Source organism: Triturus cristatus, chromosome 6 (genome assembly GCF_964204655.1).
Source record: "Triturus cristatus chromosome 6, aTriCri1.1, whole genome shotgun sequence".
NCBI lineage: Eukaryota > Metazoa > Chordata > Amphibia > Caudata > Salamandridae > Triturus > Triturus cristatus.
The window spans coordinates 1,588,196,940-1,588,221,375 of NC_140589.1; the positions used below are offsets into that span (position 1 = coordinate 1,588,196,940).

The 24,436-nt window shown below is 43.0% G+C and overlaps 1 protein-coding gene across 1 annotated transcript in view; it reads left to right on the forward strand.

Moving 5' to 3' along the window:
• FSHR (follicle stimulating hormone receptor) overlaps nt 1–24,436 on the forward strand; it is a 2,004,148-nt gene that overhangs the window by 509,541 nt on the left and 1,470,171 nt on the right. Inside the window, exon 2 of the mRNA XM_085609366.1 lies at nt 23,885–23,956. Within this exon, the coding sequence (XP_085465492.1) occupies nt 23,885–23,956 (72 nt within the window). The remainder of the gene's footprint in view (nt 1–23,884; nt 23,957–24,436) is intronic.

Here is a 24,436-nt window from a genome sequence, read left to right on the forward strand (position 1 = left end):
TCCAGGGAAGGCATGGCTTGGCAGTTCGGGCTGGACTGTTCCCATGAGGCACAGGGTCAGACTGATTTGCATATGGCTATGTCTGACCTGGGGTGGCAGAGTGGGCTAAAGACCGGTGATGGATTAAACCCAGATCTGTTGACTGGGTGTGAGTGTTTGATTGGTTCTGATGCTCCGTCCATCACCACCCCCTTTTGTACCGCTTTGTTCGCCATAAATTGGCAGGGTATGCTCAGACGTGAGTCCCTTGCTCACTTTGCCACTGGATTCAAGCAAGCCTGGCTGAAGACGGCTGAAATGCCAGAAACCGGTCCTAGGAAGCTTGTTTCCTGTCCAGGGAAGGCATGGCTTGGCAGTTCGGGCTGGACTGTTCCCATGAGGCACAGGGTCAGACTGATTTGCATATGGCTATGTCTGACCTGGGGTGGCAGAGTGGGCTAAAGACCGGTGATGGATTAAACCCAGATCTGTTGACTGGGTGTGAGTGTTTGATTGGTTCTGATGCTCCGTCCATCACCACCCCCTTTTGTACCGCTTTGTTCGCCATAAATTGGCAGGGTATGCTCAGACGTGAGTCCCTTGCTCACTTTGCCACTGGATTCAAGCAAGCCTGGCTGAAGACGGCTGAAATGCCAGAAACCGGTCCTAGGAAGCTTGTTTCCTGTCCAGGGAAGGCATGGCTTGGCAGTTCGGGCTGGACTGTTCCCATGAGGCACAGGGTCAGACTGATTTGCATATGGCTATGTCTGACCTGGGGTGGCAGAGTGGGCTAAAGACCGGTGATGGATTAAACCCAGATCTGTTGACTGGGTGTGAGTGTTTGATTGGTTCTGATGCTCCGTCCATCACCACCCCCTTTTGTACCGCTTTGTTCGCCATAAATTGGCAGGGTATGCTCAGACGTGAGTCCCTTGCTCACTTTGCCACTGGATTCAAGCAAGCCTGGCTGAAGACGGCTGAAATGCCAGAAACCGGTCCTAGGACGCTTGTTTCCTGTCCAGGGAAGGCATGGCTTGGCAGTTCGGGCTGGACTGTTCCCATGAGGCACAGGGTCAGACTGATTTGCATATGGCTATGTCTGACCTGGGGTGGCAGAGTGGGCTAAAGACCGGTGATGGATTAAACCCAGATCTGTTGACTGGGTGTGAGTGTTTGATTGGTTCTGATGCTCCGTCCATCACCACCCCCTTTTGTACCGCTTTGTTCGCCATAAATTGGCAGGGTATGCTCAGACGTGAGTCCCTTGCTCACTTTGCCACTGGATTCAAGCAAGCCTGGCTGAAGACGGCTGAAATGCCAGAAACCGGTCCTAGGAAGCTTGTTTCCTGTCCAGGGAAGGCATGGCTTGGCAGTTCGGGCTGGACTGTTCCCATGAGGCACAGGGTCAGACTGATTTGCATATGGCTATGTCTGACCTGGGGTGGCAGAGTGGGCTAAAGACCGGTGATGGATTTAACCCAGATCTGTTGACTGGGTGTGAGTGTTTGATTGGTTCTGATGCTCCGTCCATCACCACCCCCTTTTGTACCGCTTTGTTCGCCATAAATTGGCAGGGTATGCTCAGACGTGAGTCCCTTGCTCACTTTGCCACTGGATTCAAGCAAGCCTGGCTGAAGACGGCTGAAATGCCAGAAACCGGTCCTAGGAAGCTTGTTTCCTGTCCAGGGAAGGCATGGCTTGGCAGTTCGGGCTGGACTGTTCCCATGAGGCACAGGGTCAGACTGATTTGCATATGGCTATGTCTGACCTGGGGTGGCAGAGTGGGCTAAAGACCGGTGATGGATTAAACCCAGATCTGTTGACTGGGTGTGAGTGTTTGATTGGTTCTGATGCTCCGTCCATCACCACCCCCTTTTGTACCGTATTACAGACGCAGGCGCAGAGGCAAAGAAGCTGTCAGGAGGGGCACTGACAGTGCGCCACCGATAAGGTGGTGCACTTACATTGCGGCCCCTGATTGCAGCCATCCGGAGGGGGGGAAAGGGGTCCGATGACCCCCAGAAATCCCCTTACAGGTGGGTGCAGTCACTCACTGCATGCGCCTGCACTGTGAAACACGGAGCCGCTCTGTTTTTCACCTGAATGCGCTGCCCACAGGGCAGCAGAAATTTGTGGCTGCGCTGGGGGCATTTCATTTTGAAAGGTGCATCGAGCTCTAACCTGGAAAATGAGCACAATACTGTTATATGGCCCTAGATGTGACATTCTGACTTCCTAAGCTATTTCCTATCCCTTTGGTAGTAGAGAAAGCCTGAGCGCATCATCTCAATTTTAAATGAGCTGCATGGGTTCCCTGTATAAGGAAGCCTGGTGATTCTGATGGTTCACCTATTTTATAACGTCTTTCTGGAATCATGTTCTTGTTTGATGAAAATGTGAAGATCCTTGTAAACTCCGAATATAACAAAGATGCGTCTTTCCCTAGAAATCTCAAAAATGTAGAAAGCTAGGAATCATAGGAAATCGTTTTCACGTATGATTCCGATCATTTTCTGCTCAGGAAGCTCTACAATGTTTCTCTGGTTTTATAGACAATTGGTTAATATAGGTTTTTCAGATGAAATCAACCCATGGAAACTAAATACAAAACACATGTAATGCTATATTAACCTCCACAGTACCATTATGCAAAAAAATGTTAATTTATGCAATTATAATACAATGTGACCTCTATGCCAATGTCCTATGCATGATCAGTAGGTTCTTCTGTATCCACATCTATGTCAAAAAGGGTATTATCAAATTCACCTAAAATATTGATCCCCATTCACAAATCTCTTTTATTGAGTAGCTATTTTCACTCCTGACTTAGATGTGACCTTTTCATTATTATTCAGGCCTGACTGCAAATCACTTTCGGAAAATAGGGCTTTCTTACTAGAGACTTTGGTCTTATGTTAAAAAGCTGATATCAATCAATCAATCAATCAGGGAATTGTCAAGCGTGCTTCTCACCCGCGAGGGTCTCAAGGCGCGGCGGGGGGATAAGCAGCTCCGTTCAGTCGAAGACACAGGTCTTGAGGGTCTTCCTGAAGATGTTCAGAGAGGGAGCGTGCCTGATGTCGATGGGGAGCTGATTCCAGGTCTTGGCTATGATGTAGGAGAAGGCTCTTCCACCCGGTCTGGCTCTGCGGATGCGCAGGGTTTCGGCAAGGACGACTTTGGCGGATCGGAGGATTCTCTTGGGTACGTGGAAGGAGATTCTCTCATTGAGGTATTGGGGTGTTGTGTTGTGGAGGCATTTGTAGGCCTTTATAGCATAGCCTGTCCCGCAAAAGAGACTTCTTGATGCTGACAATGTAAAAGTATATGGTAGCGTATATGGTAGCATACTAAGCTATACCATAGATAACTATTCACAGCTTAGGCTCCTAAATGCAATGTGATTAAACGCATGTTCAGGCACAGAACTAATCTTTGTGACTCAAGCCCATTGTCATTTTTGTGGCACAAGCCATTCTCCACATACACGTGGGTATACTGTATTGTGCAAATAACAGGAAAAAGATGCACTTATTTGTAACCTATTGCTCATTTATGCTTCTCGTGTACAATGTATTCTGTTGGGCTTTGTTTCCTTCTCTTTCCCTCCCTGCTTCTCTGGGCACCCTTAATAATTCACTGACAGATTTACTCCGAGGGATTTCCTCCCTTGTTTTGTGGTCCCATTAAGAAGAGACACTTCTCACATGTTGTGGTGAGAAACATTAACCTTGATACAATATTACATTTCATTTCTCCTAAATAGGTACGAGGGCACACTGAATTTCTTCAGGGGCAGTCAATCTACCCTCGCCTGCCATTCATCTGCCGTACATGCTGCCAGTCTCCAGTCCCTTAAAAACTACCCATTCAAGCCAATGTACCTGGACCACTCCTGTTGGTTCATCCACAACCAAAGATTTCTGGTGGTGGTCACCTCTCACCTTCTCCCGAATGAGAGGCTGCATATACTCAAAGGGCAGGGGGGTCTACCCACTCTATAACATGAGGTATTGCTTTCACTCAGTAAAACTGGTGGTGGAATTCTTCCTGAAGACATCTGACTGGACAGGTGGGACTATTTTCCATCTGCAACCAGCTCCAAACTCCCACACTCATGGTGCTAACGTTCCTGAACAATACTGTTGATGTTAGAGGCCTACTAGCCTGTAAGGGTAGGTTCAGTCACTCAGTAGCTGCCCACTTAGATGTAACATACACCACTGAAAACCGATAGACCAGGACCAGCTGCATTCTACATAAAATCCAGAGAACTGACTGGTGTGGATATTGACATAAACTAGAAGAGATGGTGGTACCCCGCTTTGTCTCACTATATGCTAGTCTGTCTAGTTTTTTGCGGTGATAATAACAATGCCTCCAAACATCCTGTGTTGCTTCCCTATATGCACATTCAATTGGTTGAAGCTGAAATTTGAGTTACAAGCTTGTATGTTCATTAATAATATAGTGTTTACTACTCCTACTCATCAAGGCAAGCACCTCAAACGAGGAAACACTTCCTCACATCCTGTACTAACACCTTCAAGATGCTTTTGTACAGCTTCTCCACTATACAGTCATTGTAGCATTATAGCAGATTGGTCAAGTAAGGAAATCTAAACTCTGAATTATCTTACCAAACATTCTCCAAACAACTCAGTAATTGTTCCTACTTCATAGTAGATTACCATTTACACAATTAAAAACTATGCTCGCTGGCACGTTCTGGTAGCATATTAATATTGCAAGATTCATTATTGCTTGGCAATATATCTAAATCTGCACCAGATGTTCAACCACCCAGGATTACTGTGTGACCAGCTTCGATTCCACTTTAGGTTTGGACTCTATTTATGATATTGCTTTCCCTTCTATGCTATTAATATGAGGAGTATGTTTGTCTTGGCAGGAAATGCTTAAACTAAAATTAAATTTAGAAAATAAGTAAACAACCTATATGGTATTTCTACAGATCAAACATAGCCAAAATACAGCAGAGTGCTGTAGATCGTTGGAGACAAACATAAAGTCAGCAAGCGATTGGAGATGTAACTGGGATTCGGACAGTTAATACATTGGGATGAAGTGTTCTTTAAAGTGGTGATTCTTCTGCACTTTGCTAAACTTGAGAATCGTTGGGAGGTCATGATGGATACAAGGATGTTGTTCCAGGTCCTAGGTGAAACGATTGCAAAGGCCTGTAGCCTTGTTTTCTTTTTTACAATTATTAGTCAGCAGTATGAGGGTGTCCTGGCTGCGGGTATGCTGAGTAGCGCCAAATGGTGAATTTGTCTTCAAGGTAAGTGGATGTGTTGATTATGATGGTTTTGTAAACGATGCAGTTGGTTTTTAAGACGGTGCTGTCTGCCAAGGGCAGCTAATAACATTCAATCTGAATGGGGGTGATATGATCACATTTCTTTAGGCCCTGGATGAGACATGCTGCAGTGTGTAGGATGCCCTTAAGGAGCGCCAATGTACGGTTTGGAACCCATGGAGCAGGGCATTATCACCATCCAGATGCAAGAGTATAAGGACTTGAACAGAAGTTCAGAAGTTCCCTTCTAGAAGAAACAGTTTTAATTTCTTTAGAAGAGAGCTGGTACCAGGTCATCTTAGTTTTTTTGGCAAAATGTTACTTAAGGGCTAAGTCGCCTATTTATGAAAAAGTAATGCAGTGCAGCGCAGCAAGCCACCTTTCTGCACTGCACTGCATGACAGGGAAAGGGCAGGAAAGTGGCGTATGTAAGGCAATACAGCACATTCCTGACTGTTTCCCTGCACTGGCACCCTTTTGGAAGCCTAGTTCCAACGCAGGCACCCTTGCACCACGGTGCAAGGGTGCCTGCATTGCATGCAGGATTGTTTTTGTGCAGGAAGTGGAACCTTCTTGCATAAAAGCAATCCTGAGAGGCATATTCCTCTTTCTATGTGTGCTAGAATGCAGCACATATAGAATGTAGAAAGTGGAAGCAACAGGTATATATATATAGATATTTCATATAGGTGTATCTTCTTTACGCATTCCCAGGTCTAACAGTTCTTGTAAATTTGGCAATGCATCAAAAACCATAGAAGTTACACATGCAATTCCCAATTAACACCTTCCCAGGGCATAGTAAGGCAATGCAGCACTTTGCGCTATGTTGCATTACTCCAGATTTATGGAGCCATTCAAGGTCACACAAAATGGCCTTGTGTGGCTTCATAAATCTTACTTAAGGTTTAAATCGCGTTTGTATCATGTTGCATGGTGCAAACACAATGCAAACCTTCTCCAAAATAGGCCCTTAAGTAGATGTCCAAGGAAAATCCAAGTGACTATGGAAAAATTTATGAGCCCTTAGGCGTCGATCCTGTGCCATGCATTGTGGTGCAAGAGTAACACAAATGTAAAATAAGATTTATGAAGCCACACAAGGCCAACCTGTGTGGCCCTGCATGGCTTCATAAATCTCTTGTGATGTAACACAGCGCAAATTGCTGAATTGCAATACTCTGCACCAGGGAGGTGTTTCCATGGATGTTGCATGGGTGTTCCCACATAACATCCATGGATTTTAACACATTCCCAGATTTACAAAAACAGGTAAACCTGGAAATATGCAACTTCCCAGGAGAGGCATAACAATGAGAAATATGTTTATTTCTTCTCGTTTCTTCATCTATCTCTGTGTGTTGCATTCAGCAGGACACAGTGAAAGACGAAAATGCCTCTCAGGATTGTTTTTGTGCAGTAAGGTGCCCATTCCTGCACAAAAACAATCCGGCTTACAACACACCATGGTGAAAGTGTGTCTGTGATGGCGCTAGGCTGCCAAAATTGTGTCAGAGCAAGGGAAAAAGGACAGGAATGCAAAATAGTTGGCAAATAAGGCACATTCGTACCCTTTCCCTGTGATGCAGGGCAGTGTGCTAAGGTGAATTGTAGCACTGCCTTGAGCCACAAAAGTCATAAATATGCCCCTTCGTTTTTTGTGAAAGTTGGGGTTCAAAGTCAGCCAGGTTATTGTCATAGAGCTAGTTTTGTAATGTTTCTTTCTGCTGTTCTTGGCAAATGTAATAATAGAATTCTGTCTTGAATGTTTTACACTGATGTTTTTAAATATGTGTTGACTCATACTAGGAATCCCATAAATGGATTTAAACTATAGAATTAAAAGTATACATTTCTTTAAACTATACCAGGAACAATATTCATACATTTCTGTAAAAACAAATGTTCCTGAATATTTTCTGCAGCTGTACCATCTCTGGCATGTGTTCCTCCTTCCCTTGCATCCTCCAGCCTTTTTGGTTTTATCAACAAGTAGGAGTGCAATATGTTACAGTACTTGTATGTAATCATATATTCTCGGTAATCAAATAAATGGTTGAACTGTTTATCTTTCTCACAATTCTCGATATGCTAATAACATTACTCTATTTCCTTGTATTGATTATTGCAGCACACATATTTTACTCAAGAATCACAATGCTTCCATACATATCGAAACTGCATGTTGTGTATTTATTGTGTATCTCTTTGGCTATGCATGAGTAACAAGTGAAAATATTATAGATCTGTTACTACAATTTTCTTGGGGAGACATGGTTGTCATATTCTGAGGTTACGCAATCCATTTGTTGCCTTATCAGGTTAGGGGTACAGATGGTGCACTGTGAGCTAGCAGAGCTAAGGACAACATATCCGGATGGTGTGTGTGAAGTCAGTCTTGCATCGTTCTAATGTTAATATTGTCCAACAAACTCACCGTTTTTACTGAGTAAGAATAAGCCGTACAACAAGTCTGCTAATCGGCATTTTGGATAGAACGGTCTTTAGTGCCAAAATTGAAATAGTTCAGTCACAAATCTGTATTCTCTGTTCAGCTCTACTCTGTATTCTGTTTTGAGCTTTGTATTACTTTGGTGCATATGGACACTGTGTGTATATGAGGAGTGAAGCGAAGATTTGAGCCACTGACCAAGCACATTTATCTGGTGATATGTGCTATCAATAGATGTGTGTCTACAAGGATGAGGGCTACTGGAATGTGATTAGTCTACCATTGCACTATTTAGCACCCAACTTTACATTTTAGCAACTTTCAAACATAGGATGGTTTTCTCAAAAGAGTGATACACATAGTACAGAGGTTATGTGATGTTCGATTTCTCTCAAGAATTCCTCACCTAAAGATTAATTCCATGTTCTCAAACTTCTTACTGATATGCCTAATATATCTAGGCACAATTTAGGCCCAGAAGTGTCACTGAAAATGTTTAAACACCAAAAAATGAGTAAAGGATTTTTTTTTACAAATGAGGTACGTCTGTGTATATGCATGAGTTTGTTGAGCTTGTTGTACATGAGGGTATATTTGAGAATAAGATCTTCTGTGTAGACCTGCCAGTCTTAGGGTGATCTTTCCCCAAATATCTTGCCTACTTACCTCCACTTTTTGCTGAAATCAATTTTTGTTGGCCTTTGGTCTCTGTGCACTTTCCCACTGCAAACCAGTGCTAAAGGGCTTTTGCTCACTCCTCTAAACATGGTTTGATCAGCTTACAGTTCCTTTTAGAGTTTATACCGTACACTTAGGGCCTTAAATTAAATGCTACTAGTAGGCCTACACCATCTATTGTGACACACACCCAAGTAGCACTTTAAAACCTATCCCAGGCCTACCATTGCAGTTTGAATGCAGTTTTAAACTGCTGATTCGACTTGGCAATATAACTCCCTTGCCAAGCTTTAAACTCCCGTTTTTTCATATAAGCCACCCCTAAGGTGGGCCCTACGTAGCCAATAGGGCAGGTTGCATTGTTATTAAAAGGTTGGACATGTACATTTAGGTTTTAAATGTCATGGTAGTTAAAATCTGTGTTAACATTTGATTGGAAACATGTATCAAGTTCATGATTGGTATCTATGAAATTGTAATGAAAAATCCTCTTTAATGGTAAAGTTAGATTTTTAATTACAATTTTGAGAATGCCACGTTTGCCATTCTGGCTATCACATGTACAGAAGCGTCCTGCCACACAACCTTTTCCTTTGATGTAATCTTGGCGGTGTGTTCGCCTTCCTCCCGGACTTTTGCAGGGGGCTCCCAGCTAATTGCTCTTTAACCATTGTAAAGCAGCTTTCCACCGCACAGCTGTTCACTGAGATATTTGTGGTGAAGTGCTCGCCGATTTTCCTGCCGAGTGTTATATGAATATTGCTTCACTGCATTCTTTGAAGCTATCTAGGAAGCCTCATTACTCCACCAATATATGGGGTGACCGATTTTCCATTATGATTCACACACGTATTTAACCTGTTCCAATATTACGGACTACTGCTTTATTGGATTGCCTTTGCCTGTATAGGCATTAATTATGGTTGTATTTTTTATTGTCCTTTCCGAATGACCGATTACAATGTTCAGAAAGCGCTCGGACTTTCCGAGTCAGTTCCATATGGCATTCGGAAGAACCAAGTCATTCAGAGCCAACTTGTAAACGTCAAAGGACCCCATTTCCGACTGAGTGATTACGATGTCGAATTCAGACAGCCTTTCCGAATAGGTTGTTCCGACATGGAACTACTGTCGGAATTTGACTTTCAGGAACCTTAGCAGGCCCCCCTTAACCCAAAGCCATCTGAATGGGGCCCGTGGGGGTACCCAAGGAAACCCTCTTTTGAACCATGCACAGTGTTGCAGGCACCATGCCACAGGGTGCAAGATTTTACCCAACCACCCCTTTATTCAATGGGAGCCTGTGTTCTCGTTCGGAACACAGGCACCCATTGAAGTCAATGCGAGTCTGACAGAACAATGATAGGAAGCATCGTAATGGGTCGGCCAGACTCGCAGTACCCAATTTGGTCGGAAACGATTCCGAAACCGATTTGGTCTGAAGAGTTTCTGACAGAAATCGTAATCAGCCCCTATGTTGTTAGTGAACATTTCACCAAACTATAAAGTTACTTTTACCTTTGGATTTTTCAGTGAATTTGTAGGGTTGTTTAACTTAAACTAATATTTTGTCACCATAAGTACGTAAAGCCAACCCCCCCACCATACATTGCCAGGCCCTGTGGCCGACCGCCCACAGGCCGACAAACCCACACTGCACACCGACTTTTGCCATGCATGGCAAAAGCTTGGCTGCAGGCATCTTGTATAACTTTCAATCACTAATGGCGATTTGCTCTTTCTATGTGTGCTGCAGAATGCACACATAGAAACAGCAAAAACAAGGAGAAATGAATCATTTCGCCACATCAGTTTAAGACCAGGTTTTCCCTGGTCTTTTTTCTGGCACTGCCTCATATTTATGCCAACCTTGTAAATAAGGGGGCAGCGTAAAAAAATAATGGGTGTTGTGGCGGAAAGGCCACTACAACACCCATTGCCCACCCCTTTCATTCTAAGTACTGCATGAATAGGGACATTATTTATAAAGCGACAGTAAGCCACGTTAAGTGGCTTATTGCCACCTTGAAAATAAGGCAACAGTTTTATCACCACCAGATTGTCAAAATAAGTCACTTTCTTGTGGAGATAGCCTCTTGTAAATTGCCCCTAAGTTTGCTCCCCAAACCAGTGGGTGACATTGGCACGTCACCTAGATTTTATAAAAATCCTTGCACCAGCCTTGTGTGGGTTCCTACTGGTTGGTTGGAGAGGTATGGTGACAAACACATCTTTTTATATGTGTCATTTCAAAGCTTCCATAAAAAGTATTGTCAGTCTGTCTTCACAGAGGCAAACAGAGAGCCTGCCACAGCTATCCTTGGGCTCACCTTATGATAGCGGGTCCATGCCCAATACTGTTCCACGGTGTGGATGTTTGATGCAGCAACACAGGCAGGCTACAGTTACATGGATAACAGCTATATAAGTTGAAGGTCCAAGGGAAAGTTTGTCAAAAATAGAATTGATGAAAGAGTAGCAAATACAATTTTGATTCAAAATTGAACCATACATGACAGTTTTCTGCAGCAACTGGTCTTGGGTTTCTTCAGGTCCAGGCGCAGGTAAGAGCTGGTTTTAATGAAATAATTACTTCCATTATCTTAAGGTAGGATGTTGTTACATGATTATGAATCTTGCAAAATTACGACGCACATTTGTCTTTTTCCGCCAAGCATATAATGACCGAGTCAATCCTGGGTGCAGCGTATAGCCAGGGGTAGCAGAGGAGCGGCCCATCAGAGGCACCGGTGACCTGCAGCTGGCAGAAATCCCCTACAGGGCCCATCGTAGAGCAAGAGGAGAGCGTCCGACAGTATATGGGAGTTATGTCCCACATGATATAACCATTGAGAAAGAGGCGGTAGAGCCCACTGTGTGTGCGGGCATGCCCTAAATAGAATACCCATAAGCTTGTGGGCGAAACGTGCCGAAATTATCTAATATTCTGAATTTTGCAGCTTGGAATTGTGGGAAACAACCTTCATTGTCGCGTTTCCGGGAATTAGATACGCAAACTCATAACGATGTAGGGATTCTGCATTCGAGAAATACAAATAAAACCCACAGTATCGGTGGCATCCCATGGGAGATTACTGCATTAAGATTCATAGGTCCCGAGTTCATTTTTATGCATGGTAAGCCCATCTTTCTTCGTGGGTGGTATTTTAACTCTATCACAATTTTCGTAATGCGGGCCGTCTGCCCATTTGTTTTGATATGCTTTAAATTGATACTCAAAGCCAAAAATGAATCGGGTCGTAAGCATTGCTACCGACAATCACTTTTTTTCTCAAAAACAACCTAATGCTTTGGTGCACAAATGCATTTTTCCCAAACAAATCTCGTTTCACTGGTGGTGCTGAACGTGGTGGAACACAATGAATAAAACCTTCCTAACCAAGCAGTAAAAACAGTCAAGCACTAGATAAAATATGAAATGATATACAACAGGCAATTCTAACCTGGAATACGATTTTCTGCACAACACAGATGGTGAGGATACTAAGCATGAAAGGAACGCGGATTGAAAAGATGACTTAAAAAAACCTCTACTTACTCTGAGAAATAAAAATGAAAAATGGTCCATCGAGCATGTTTGCTCAAGCACAGAGGCTTTGGTAATTCAAGACACAATTAACTGCTATTTCAGCTGCGGCGCTACTATAAAGATAATAAGGGATGCAAGGCCTGCTTAGCGAGCTGCGGATGGTTTACACAGGAAAATGAATGCATTTTGCTATTGATTTTTGACCATAATTGATCTCACTTTAATTTGAAAAAAAATAACTGCTGGGAACAGGTACACATGATTCCCTCTAACTTGGCATGTTTATATTAAAGGGGGTAATTGTCTAAAATGCTTTGGAAAATTGGATTGATAGTAAATGGTTTATGCAGTTAATCCGTTTTCAGCTTTTCTGTGGAAAAAAACGCAGAGACAAAATGATGGATTTTCTCTACCCGTGGAAGCACTACATGTATTCTAGAGAATGAGGTTCCCTGGTGCTCCTCCATTTGAACTTGTAAAGCATATTTTTGATATGCACAGAGCATGTGATAATTTTTACAGCTGTTTTATGAGATTGTAATGATTGCTTTATTAAAGACATAGAGAAGAAAGCATCATGTAATATATGTTCCTAATGAAATAGTGGCTTGCTAGTTTAAGGGTTAAGAGGTTTATGAAAAGGGGATGGACATACGGCAAGGTGGCAGAAGGCTGAGCCCCGAGAATGGAAATACTGTGTCTCATTCCCTAATATTGTTTATTTCCTGTTCTAACAATGTGTAGCAGCAATTGCTCCCGGGGGGCTTCTGATTGCTAGCCTTCCTTCACATTGCCTGCTGCCTACAGCATGAACATATCAGTGACCCTCCTAGATCCAAACTCAGCCAGCGCTGTCAGTGAGAAGATGCTTGTAGCGTCCCCGCCAGCCTGGATACTTGCCGATGAGTACACCACACATGAAGCTTAGTATAACACGTCTTTATTTTTCTGTGTGTAACTGAAAACTCTTTTTTACAAATGTATACACAATTATAGCTCTTCAATGAGTTTTCATGGCGCTTTGATCACAAGTTGTGCCTGTGTCTTCGGAAATTGTGGACTGCACTCGAAGTGTCCATGACTGATGTTGGTGATGTGGAAACAGCAGCAGTCAGGGGTTCTTCACTTGTCCTTTCAGACTCAGTCTCTACATTGTCATCAGTGCCTGAAGAGTGATGAGCCACAAGCCAGAAATGTGAGGATTCTCGAGTAATGGACTTCCCCGGATGTAGGGCAGTCATCGTGCTGGTCGCAACTTGAAATGGTTCAGCATCGTAAGGAGCAACAGACTTTCATTTTCTAGGCTGACAAACAAGCACTCGATCTCCTCTAGTCTTTTGCATGTCAACACTTAGGTCCTCATTTTCCTCTTACAATACAAGACTTTCATGCAGGTCTCTTCCTCAGTGTAGTCCTTTGAGTTAACTTGGTTGTCATTGCTCTCCCGAACATCAAGGTTGCAGGGCTTTCACCTCTGGTCAAGTGAGGAGTCGAGCGGTCAGGAGCGGCCCATGCAGGCAGTGGACCCAGGTTGGGGGAGGATGCGAGAGACAACGCCAAGGAAAAGTTAAATAAATAATTCATTTTCCCTCATTGGCGTCTCTCAAGTCCCCCCCCACTTGTCCCTACCACTTTTATCTGCATGGGCCGCTCCTGCGAACAGTAAGTTTGAAGGGTCGCATTTCAAACAGTCTTAAGGTCAAGCTATTCTGGTACTACATGCTGGACAGCTTTCTTAAGAGTACTCATGAAACGTTCAACAAGGCCATTGGCCCGTGGCCAAAGAGGTATAATCTTCTGATTCTTCACAATAATATGACTGAGAAAGTCTCCAAATTCTCTCCAGTTGAAAGGTGGGCCATTGTCAGACTTTAAGATCGCAGGAGGACACCATGTCATAAAGATGCTGTCAATTCTCTCAATAACTCGTTCTTGAGTGATAGATGAGAAATCTTCTATTAATAGAAAACAGGAATATTCATCGACTATCATCATCAGGTGATGTCCGTTGTCAAGAGGACTGAAGACAGCAACAGCAATTATTTCCCATGCATGTGTTTGCATCTCTGATATGTTTAAGGTGGTTTGAGAGGTTAGTGATGACAGTCAGTTGCATAAATGACAGGCCTTCAGTTCTCTTTCAACTCTCTCTTCAAAATGTGGAAACCAGACTTAGTCTCAGAGAGCTCGTTTGGTGGCAACAATTCCACAATGTACTTCATGAGTCACTTCAATTTCTTTTGTTGCAGACTCTGGAATGACAGGTCTTGAACCTCTTAGAATAATACCTTCCTGAGAAGTGGACAGTTCATTTGTGACATTTGTAAACTTCTGATATCCACTATCATTAGTAAGAGGTCCACGGTGCTGGTGCCAAGACTGATGTGTAATAATGTCTTTCAGTTTAAGCATGTCACTATCGTGACTCGTGGCAGTGACAATTTATTCCACCCAAATGGTAGCTGGGGTGCTTGAGTTTACTATGAAATTTATGTAGGCTTCAACCATCTCAGAATGGGTGCCAAGGCACTGTAGAGGCACTCATGAGAAGTAGTCAGCAGGGTTCTGATCTTTCCCCGGATGATGCATAATGGTGTAGTTGTATTCTTGAAATTACAGACATCAACATTCACTGTAAGGAGGCATTTTTGCCTTTGGATTGCCAAAGATACTCAACAATGCTTGATGACCAGTCACAAGCGTGTAGGGCTTCCCATACAAGAATATGTGGAAATGTTCACAAGCCCACAGCTGAGCTTTCTTTCTGAGGTTCTGAATAAGCATGTTCGGTTTGGGAAAATCTTTGACTTGCATTTGCCGCAATACGTCTTCGAGCATTTGGGTGTCAGCTGTGCTGTGCAAGGATAGCGGCAAACCTGACATGATGAGCATCAACAACAATGGCAGTATGAAGCTTTGAATCAAAGTATGCTTTTTCAATAGCATTCTCAATAGCTTGATTGATTTTCTGGAAGCTTTGCCTGCATTCATGTGACCAAAGGAAAGAAGCATTCTTATTCATCAAGTCTCTTAATGGAGCACTGACAGTTGCAAAGTCTTGTATGCCATTGAATAAACATAACATGAAAACATCATGTGGGGGACTGTCAGTTGACAACGCTTACACCTTAGCTGGATCAGGTATCCTGACCCCATCAGAAAAGATATGGCTAAAGAATTTTAACTTTCTCTTATAGAACTCACATGTCTCGACATTCAAAGTTGAACCTTCATCAGTGAGCAACTGACACATTTGCATGGGAGCTTTGTTGTGCTGCTGCAGATGAACACATATTTATAAAGTGTGTAGATGCTCCTGGGAGAGTCCTGGCACTAGTCCAACAGCATGTACAAGATTACAGAGTGAATAGCCAAGTTTTTAACCCTTTCCTAAAATTAAGTGCTCCTTCTGTGTAGCTAAAAACCCAATATCCAGTGTATCAGTGGCACAGTGAGCAAGGGACCCACGTCTGGGCATACCCATCCCACTAAGGGCGAATGGTGTTACAGCAAACAAATGATGGCCGGAATGCTGACAATGCAAACTTTCTCCCCCAGTCAAAAGATCTGGGTTAAATCCATTGTTCTTTTTCCCACTACACCACCCCAGTTTGGACCCAGCCATGTGCAAATCAGTCTTGACCCTGTGCCCCATGGGAACAGTCCAGACCGAACTGCCAGGCCAGGTCCTCCCTGGACCGGAAACAAGCATCCTGGGACCGGTTTCAGGGTATGTCACCCTTCTTCAGCCAGGCTAGCTTGAATTCAGTGGCACAGTGAGCAAGGGACCCACGTCTGGGCATACTCATCCCACTTAGGGTGAAAAGTGTTACAGCAAACAAATGATGGACGGAATGCTGACAATGCAAACATTCTCCCCCAGTCAAAAGATCTGGGTTAAATCCATCGTTCTTTTGCCCACTACGCCACCCCAGACCAAACTGCCAGGCCAGGTCCTCCCTGGACCGGAAGCAAGCATCCTGGGACCGACCATCAATTGTGTGTCTTTTGCTTTCTTGCCCTAAGTGCGCCAGGTATGCCCAGACATACCAGAATGTGTAATTGATTGGTTACTGAATTTGCCATTTGGATTCCCCTCCTTTATATCTGTCCGACCTCACAAGCACTTTCCTTTTTCACACTCCCCTTTTTCTCTATTTGGAGCATTGAATATGATGATCTGTTATAAAAGTAACTAAATAATAAACAGTCACTATTGGAGCAATATTTTGTGCCTTTGTGTCTTTTGAGGATATACTTGTTTGCATTGTAAAGAAAATGGTGGTACATTAATGATACAATGCTAATTCTATATGTACCAGATGCCTTTTGACTAATGAATGTTTTTCATAACTGAATTGTAGCTTTAAAGAAGTCAAGGACCATTGTTTCCTATACCAATGGTGAGCATCCATGGCATATAACTGTAATACCTGGGAGTTCAAAGTAGTCTGTCCATATGAGGCATTTGTACATGGGAGTACATGATGATAATGACAAGCTGATGTTTTGAGACTGCATTTCTCAAAGACTGAAAACTGATATTTTAAAGGCAGTTTTAGTTTTCAAAAATGGGGTTTCTTCTAGAAAATTGAGTTTGTTTGCCCACAGTGGAAAGTAGTATTAGATAGAAAAATGTGCATTTTCAGAAACTGGTGAATGATAATTCAAGCTGAGCTGGGGAGACGTACTGTTGTGCTTATGTCCTTTGTGCCACTGGGCATGTCAAGATTTGAATGTTTCTTCATAAGTCAAGGGGAGGCATTTAATATTGAAGAACTTTTTCCCAGCATTTCTGCTGGTAACTTCACTTGGTACACTTGGGTGGTAACTCCTGAAAATCTTGCTTTGGGTGGTCATAGTGTAGTCACTATTTTACAGGTATAAAATTTGCTGGTAGCTCAGGAAGACTTTCCTTGAGCAGAAGTAGCTCTCACTACAGAAAAGCTTGGAGACCCCTGGAGTAGTGTCTCTCACAATCCATCAGAATGTGGGATGAATAATATATTGGGTGCTCAAGAACGTTGTCTTCCTGAGTTTACAAAAGAACAGCTCCAGTGACCCTGTCTGAGGCATCTGTCTCAACAACAAATTTGTTAGTTGGGTTTTGATGGCACAAAATTGAGTCCCAAGTACAGGCTTTATCAATTTGAAGAGGCTTGTTCATTGATAGAATCCCAACAAACACCCTCATTAAATTGTTCTTTCTTTAAAATTAGAGTTATGTCACTAGTTAATTGAGCGAATGAAGAAATAAACCATTGAAAGAAAATAATCAGTCAGAGAAAGCATTTGGTTTCCTTGAAATTTGTAGGTGATGTCAAGTCCACAATTGCTGATATTTTATAAGGATCAATAGATATTCCATGAGAGTTTGAAAATTTCCCAATTACTCTACTTTGTACTGGCTGACCTTACATTTATCAGGTTTATAGTTTCTTCTGTCTAACCTGGACAGTATTTGTGTTGCATATCACTTATGATCTTCCTCACTCTCAATGAAATGTTATTCACAAACATGTATGCAGAGGTTCTGCCTCCGCCTCTCCTATCTTTTTTCAGTGTGGATAGCACCATCTCAATTGTGGAGTCTCCGAAAACATAAATATATATTTTAGTAGTAAAGTTGGGTGGGTCAGAGAGGAGTGGCTGGGAAATGGGGAATACTTACAACTAAAGGGAAGGGGATTGTGGAGGAGTAAAGAGGGGTTAAAGGAGGGTGATGTAGGGGTATCAGGATGTGCATCCACCCACTAAAGAGTAAGCCTATTACTATTCACAAACTGCACTTCTAAAGTTATTCAGTACTCGAAAACTCACAAACTCATACTAGCTCTGCACGTCTAATAACTTGAATAATCTACTTGACCCATAACTGGTCTCATTATGTCATCCTGGGCAAAAAAAAATCTTGCTGAGGCACCTTTTTCTTCATTATCACATATGAGACCACCTCCCAATATGTGAGTTCTGCATTCTTGCTGTAAAAAAAGCTATTTGGTTTGATTTAATAGATTAGACTTTTGTTCCATGCGTAATAAGAATTTATCCCACATATACAGTATACATGACCCCTGACGTGCCTCTTAGTTAACTAATTTGCCATCAAAGTGGGGGCAGGAATGTTTTTCAGTTCATCTTTAAAAACTCACCTTTAATAAATATATTACTAAAGCATGGAGTGGTACTGCACTGTAATTTACAGAGAGCTCATTTTCCATTGAAATATTCAAAAGCGTTCCCACTAACATGCAGTTTTACTTATTAACCTATAAAGGGGGTTATTACAAAGTCGGACAGAGGCATCATTGAGGATTTAAACTGCCCAGCCATAGGTCGCAGTTCCAACTGCACAATTTGGGTGCGACCACCCTAAATGCAGTCGGACACATCCATTTTCCAATGGCAGCTTGTACGGCGGGTGAAAAAGGCCCCCAGCAGAAGCTGCCATTGAAAAATGGATGTTAAACATCCCTGCGCCTTGAGGCAGCCTCCGCGGTGCCTGCCACACTGAGCAGGGATGTTTAGGGGAGGTAATAGGTGCCCCTATAGTGGAGGGCCAGGGGAAAAGGGGGCCCTGCTAGGGGTCCCAAAGTCAGTTTACAACAGCCTTTCCATGTCGAAAAGGCCGACATGGTAAGGCTGTCGGAAAGTGCCATCATAATTCAGACGGAAACCTGAGGCTGGCTCCGCTGTCATTATGGGATTATGTTGGCTTCTGACACTCCAAAAGGCTCCTTGAGCTTGTTGGAAGCGCAGCAACACCCCCCGCAGGTTTCCTCTGACCATTATCATCAGAAGAGAGCCGTCGGAGTGAAGCCAGCGATGTTGGGCAGAAAGCCTCCGACAGCTGGTCGGAGGCTTTCCACCGGACATCGTAATCAAGCCCATAGTGTGGTTTCAGCCAACATGTTTATCACTAGCACATCACCAAGTGTTCTGATTTGTTGTCATTCTACTAAAATATTTGTTTTCATCACACAGAATTCCCAAAAAAGGCCTTTCATAACTACTGAAATGTATTTTGAAATGTTTGTACAGTTCACTTTTTAACTAATTAAAGATATGTTATAATAAAACATGACATCTTGCAGCCTTTCATTTCACACTTCTTGTACAGACAGCACGTTTGTCATACAGTTCACTTTACAAAATAATCGAACTTCGCAGTCAGAGAAAGAAAGGTAATTGTAGATGTAAACTGGCTTTTGACCTCTGTCTCGGAACACAAAATAAATGTGACAAGGTAACAACAAAATTTAAAGGCATCTTTAATGCTCCTTCATTTTGCGTGTGAACAGAACGCCTGTTGTTTGTCAGCTCACCTGAAGAGGCAAGTAGACCCTAAATATAGCTCGGGCGGATCAAGTCTGATGCTCCGTAGCGAGTGGGAGACTAAATTTGTCAAGGCCTGTTACTACAGTCAAAAAGGGACCCGGAACAGTAGTAAATTACTCCAGCTAAGAGCTGAAGTAAGTCAAGATTTAAAAAAAAAACAACCCATAAGCAATAATGTTAAATTAAAATAAATTATTTAAAATAATAAAAGAATTTTTGTTTCATAGTCCATTTTGTAAAATGTGATCTTTCTTGTACACATTTGGTAGACCAAAAATGGAGAGAACTTCAACTGATAATTACAACTGTTCTGTGTTTATACACTGTCCCCATAAAAAAACAATATCCCTCTGTATGTATGGCCTATCTCAAATGACAGGAAATGTCTCAAAAGCATCAATAATTTTCCTTTCAAATTGACTCATTTCTTTGATAGAAAGTACAGAAATCTGTTGGGATAGACAAAAGTCCTACTACCGAGCATTTCTGCACTACTCCCAATTAAAGTGGATCCCCAATGTTGTGGCTGGCCCAACTGTCTGCAAGAAGATTGTGTCAAAACTTGGAGCATGTAAAGTCAATGGTGGTGTCAGTGAGATCAACCCCCTAGTGTCTAATTTGTTTTCTGTTCCCCTGGATAAGACAGATTTTGGATAAATCCTACAATCAACTCTCTGGGTGACAGAAAGTCTCGGCTCAAGTGCATGCAGCCCAATTTCATGATGATCTGATCTACACCTTATTCTTGTATTTTGTATATAAAAATACATTCCAGGTGTTTATTGCCCACTCTATGGGTGGTAGAGGCAGCCCGATGCCAGGACGGGCCCCTCATTCTTTATTTTTTCATACAAATGTAACCCTACAATCAAGTGTGCTTTCTGCCCTGCCAGGGATGGTTAATTGGGGTAAATTCTCAAATCTGTCCACCAAGAAGGGGGAGAAGGAAAACCTTTGGGTAATGTCCATGATATCTCTAATGTGGTAGTCAATGCTTAGAAGCACTGTAAAGGTAGTGCCAAGGACATGAACATCTCATCCTTCACACTAAGGTCCACATTACAAAATGCTTGGGGTGAAATCTCTGGTAAGGATACTGCTCCAGCCAACTACAAGTTTTAGTGTCACTCTCAGACTCTTCAAAATCCTGACCTGATAATGAAGGGCCAGGAGACATCAAACCTGTGGATACTGAGGAGCTGCGAGAGCTGTGGGCAGCAGTTGCACCCAGCCCCTTCCTGGCCTTGAATGTCAGCATGGGGGGCAGGCCCGGCTCCACACATTTTTATTTGGGTGGGCCAAGGGTGCATTCGGGTGGCCCACTGCGGCAGTCGCGGCTGACATGACTCGCGGAGGTTGGGGGGGGTGGTGGTTTGGCCGGGGGTCACGCAGGGAGCTCGAGCAGGGGGGTTAATTTAATAATCATTTTTTTTAAAAACAGATCAGGAAGCAGGCAGCCAGGCTCCCTCCCCTAAGCCGATCCAATCACAACGCTGCAAGCAGCGCTATGATTGGTCAGGATGCCACCCAGCCAGGGGTAAGGTGTCCAAACAGTCTTTGTGCCCTCAGGAGCTGGCACACCACTCCTCCGCTGTTCACATGTACAAATGATATTGTGCAAGATGGTATTAGGAAGGGGCGTTCCAAGGGCGTCCCTTCCTAATAGAGAGCCGAATTGGTATGTATCATTGTTTTGCAATTGCAGTTGCAAAACACTTGCAGTTTGCCACCTGCTTCAAGTAGGAGATAAGCCACTCGGAAAGAAGTAGGGGTCGCCAGGGGACCCCTTCCCCTTTGTGAATGGATGCAAAAATATTATTTAAGAGCAGGCAGTGGTCCCACGGACCACTGTCCACTCTTAAAAGATGAAACAGAAACATATCATTTGTCTTTTTTAAATGAATGCCATGTAAGGTCCTTTTGATGGGAAGAGGAGGTTTCTGAGGTGGGAGTATTAGGCAAGTAACACTACTCAGCCTCCCTCGTTGACATCCTTCAGAGAGAAGCTCTCTTCATTACTACCTCCACCTGACCCCGGACCAGATTATCCATTTTCTACCTTCCCTCTCCTGTGCACCTTATCTCACAGCTGACCATGGGCCCCAGCTCCATATCAGCCACCACCCGGCTCCATTTTCTTTATTCCCAGTAAAAAACATTAGTAAAATCACCTTCAAACTTAAAACATTGAATATAACAGTAAATATAATGATCAAGCACTTTAAAACATTTTCCACAGTGGCCTTAATGACCCAACTGCTAATTAAATAAACAAAAACATGAAGGCCATTACAGGGCCAGCTTTAGCGATGGTGTGAAAGTATTTATTGGTGCCCACCACTGACCTTTTTCTCTGTAGATACCTTTACTACCACCCTCCAACAGTTCCCTTAATCTCTCTGTAGCCTCTCCCCTTCATGACCTCCTTCTCAGACTCCCACACTACCACCCTCCAACAGTGCCCCTCATCTTTTCAAAGCCCCTTCCCCATGACTAAGCCCGGGCAGAGAACTCCGCTCTGCCTGCCGAGTGTGCAGAGATTTGCCTACTCCCCCACTGGGGGGAGCAGAAAAATCTCCCCCTTATTAAAGTTGAAGGAACTGTGCCCTCCCACCATCCCAGCCCTCTTTTCGGCCCCCCAGGACCTAGAAACAAGCTCCCATAAAATGTACCAACCACTCCAAGCAAGTAGAAAATCTTTGTGAAAGGGGCAAAACATGCGGAATTGGATCTGGCATTACAGGGTTCACCTGTTATTCCACATTTCAGGGAGAAACCTGTAAACCCAGTTGTATCAGGGGAGCGCCCAGAAGATATTGTATTTACAATGATGCCCAAACAAGGTTAGCATGAGTAAATATCTGATCAATTTCAGGATGAGAAAGCACCTGCCACACGTTTTTGAAGATAAACAAACGGTTACCTTTGTGGATGTTCTCAACCTTAGACAAATTACCAAACCATGGAAGGATAACATCCTGTTCTTTTGATTTTTGAAGACTGAAAAGTCCACAAATCTGTTTATTTTCCCAGTAAATCTATTGGAGTGCATATTCATATTCAATGTAGTACTTCATTTGTGCAAATAAGATAATAGTAGCTAGTGGGCAATGGCAGGTATTTTTGAGGATCAGGACTTATTTTTATCAGAGTAAGACAGAGGAAGGAAGAAAGGGAGAAAGAAAGAGCAGCATAAGAATCAGTGTCACAATGAGAAATCAGTGTGGAAAAAAGAGCCCCTAGACGTGACAAAAAGAGAGGTGTTGGGTGGTGGAAGAAAGAGCCGCGAGATTAAATCAAGATTATAGTCTTGATATTCTTAAACCTCTATAGCACTGCTGGCAGGATCCAAAACTATGGGTTCCGGTCTTTAGTTATTAAGGGGCATATTATCAAGAAACGGCGTTAACATTATCGCCGCTTTAGCGGCAGAAAACTGCCGCTAAAGCGGAGATAATGGGCTTGATAATATGCCCTTGAGAATTCCCATAGAAGCCCATGTTCTGGTGTCAACATGGGCTTCTATGGGAATTCTCAAGGGCATATTATCAAGGCCATTATCAGCGCTTTAGCAGCAGTTTTCTGCCGCTAATGCGGCGATAATGTTAACGCCGTGCTTGATAATATGCCCCTTATTTTCTGTAAAGCTTGATCACTGCTTCTGAGTATCACGAAAGCAGATTTACACTCTTGAAAGGAGGTTTTGTCCAGCGCTTTAGAAAGGACCAGGGGGCATATTTACAAGCTGGCGATAAAAAATTATCGCTGCTCTTGCGGCTGTTTTCGGCCAAAAATCGACGATAATTTGATTGCCTAATTAGCAAGGCCACGCTAACGCGTGAAACCTTGCTTTAGTGTGGGGATTCGTAACGCCCAGGTTTGCATCTCTAATGAGATGCAAAGTGTGCGTTCCTGACCTAACATGACAGGAGAAATGTCGCTAAGCGACATTTCTCCTATCATCAAGCCCCACGCTATGAAGCATAGCGGCAGGAAAAGTAGCGATAACCCCTGTTATCGCTACTTTCCTTACGCCTGCTTCAGGACTGACTTAGCCATGATATCCTATGGAAGGTGGATATCATGGCTAAGTTTGTGAGTCCCTATCAGCAAGCTAACGCCACATTGCGTGAAATTATCGCTGGGTTTCCAGCGATAATCTCACGTTAGGCAGTTAGCGTGAGGATTTTTATCGCTGAGGAGATAAGCGTTGCTAATAGCACGCTATCTCAGCGCTAAAAATCCACGTTACCCGGCGATAATTATCCTCACGCTAAGAGCGCTGAGCGATAATTATCGCCGGGTGTTGCTGATATGCCCCCAGTAGACCATCCCGTCGTGCCCTTTTACGTGAACATAATGAAACAAGTTGAGATGCGGATCTTTCATAACCTCAAAACAAATGTTGCTACGTATCTGTCAACGTCGGTGAATTTTCTGTTGCTGCTACCCCAAATTTAAATATTGCTTTTTTGCTGCCAACGCAAATTTAAATATTGCTTTTTTGCTGCTACCGCAAATTTAAATATTGCTTTTAACTTTCGCATTTGTGCTTTTTTTCCAGACGATTTGTGCTCACAAAAGTGACTGTTATCCCAAAGGCAGCATTCTCTGGATTCGAGGACGTTGAAAATATGTATGTATCTCTTCTTTGATTCCCAGCCACTACAGATTTGTTACAATTATGTTTTGCCTTTCAATAGAGACACTCCTTGACCAGCGTTTACTTTTTTCCGGTATCAGTGAATGTTTCGGATCAATTGTTTGAAGGACAGAAAACAGGAAAACACAAAAAAGAGCCAATTGTTAGAAAGTCGTCTGGACAGGATCAAGGTCATAGATAAGGTCTCACATATTAATTGTAGATCGTTATCGGCATCGTTAAAACAAAAGTAAATTTAGAGGACTAATAAATTATCCTAAAATAACTCGTGACCTTTCTTTGATGCGTGTTTTTCCAAATTATTAAATAGAGTTAAAAGGATGAAACAGCGTGGGAACAATCATCGTTTTCCAAGCTTCAATGTGCAATTGGTATTGATAAACTATTATGTTTACTCTTTCATAGCTCGAGCCACATCCAGGAGTGATTTTGGATTATATTATGATAGAATAT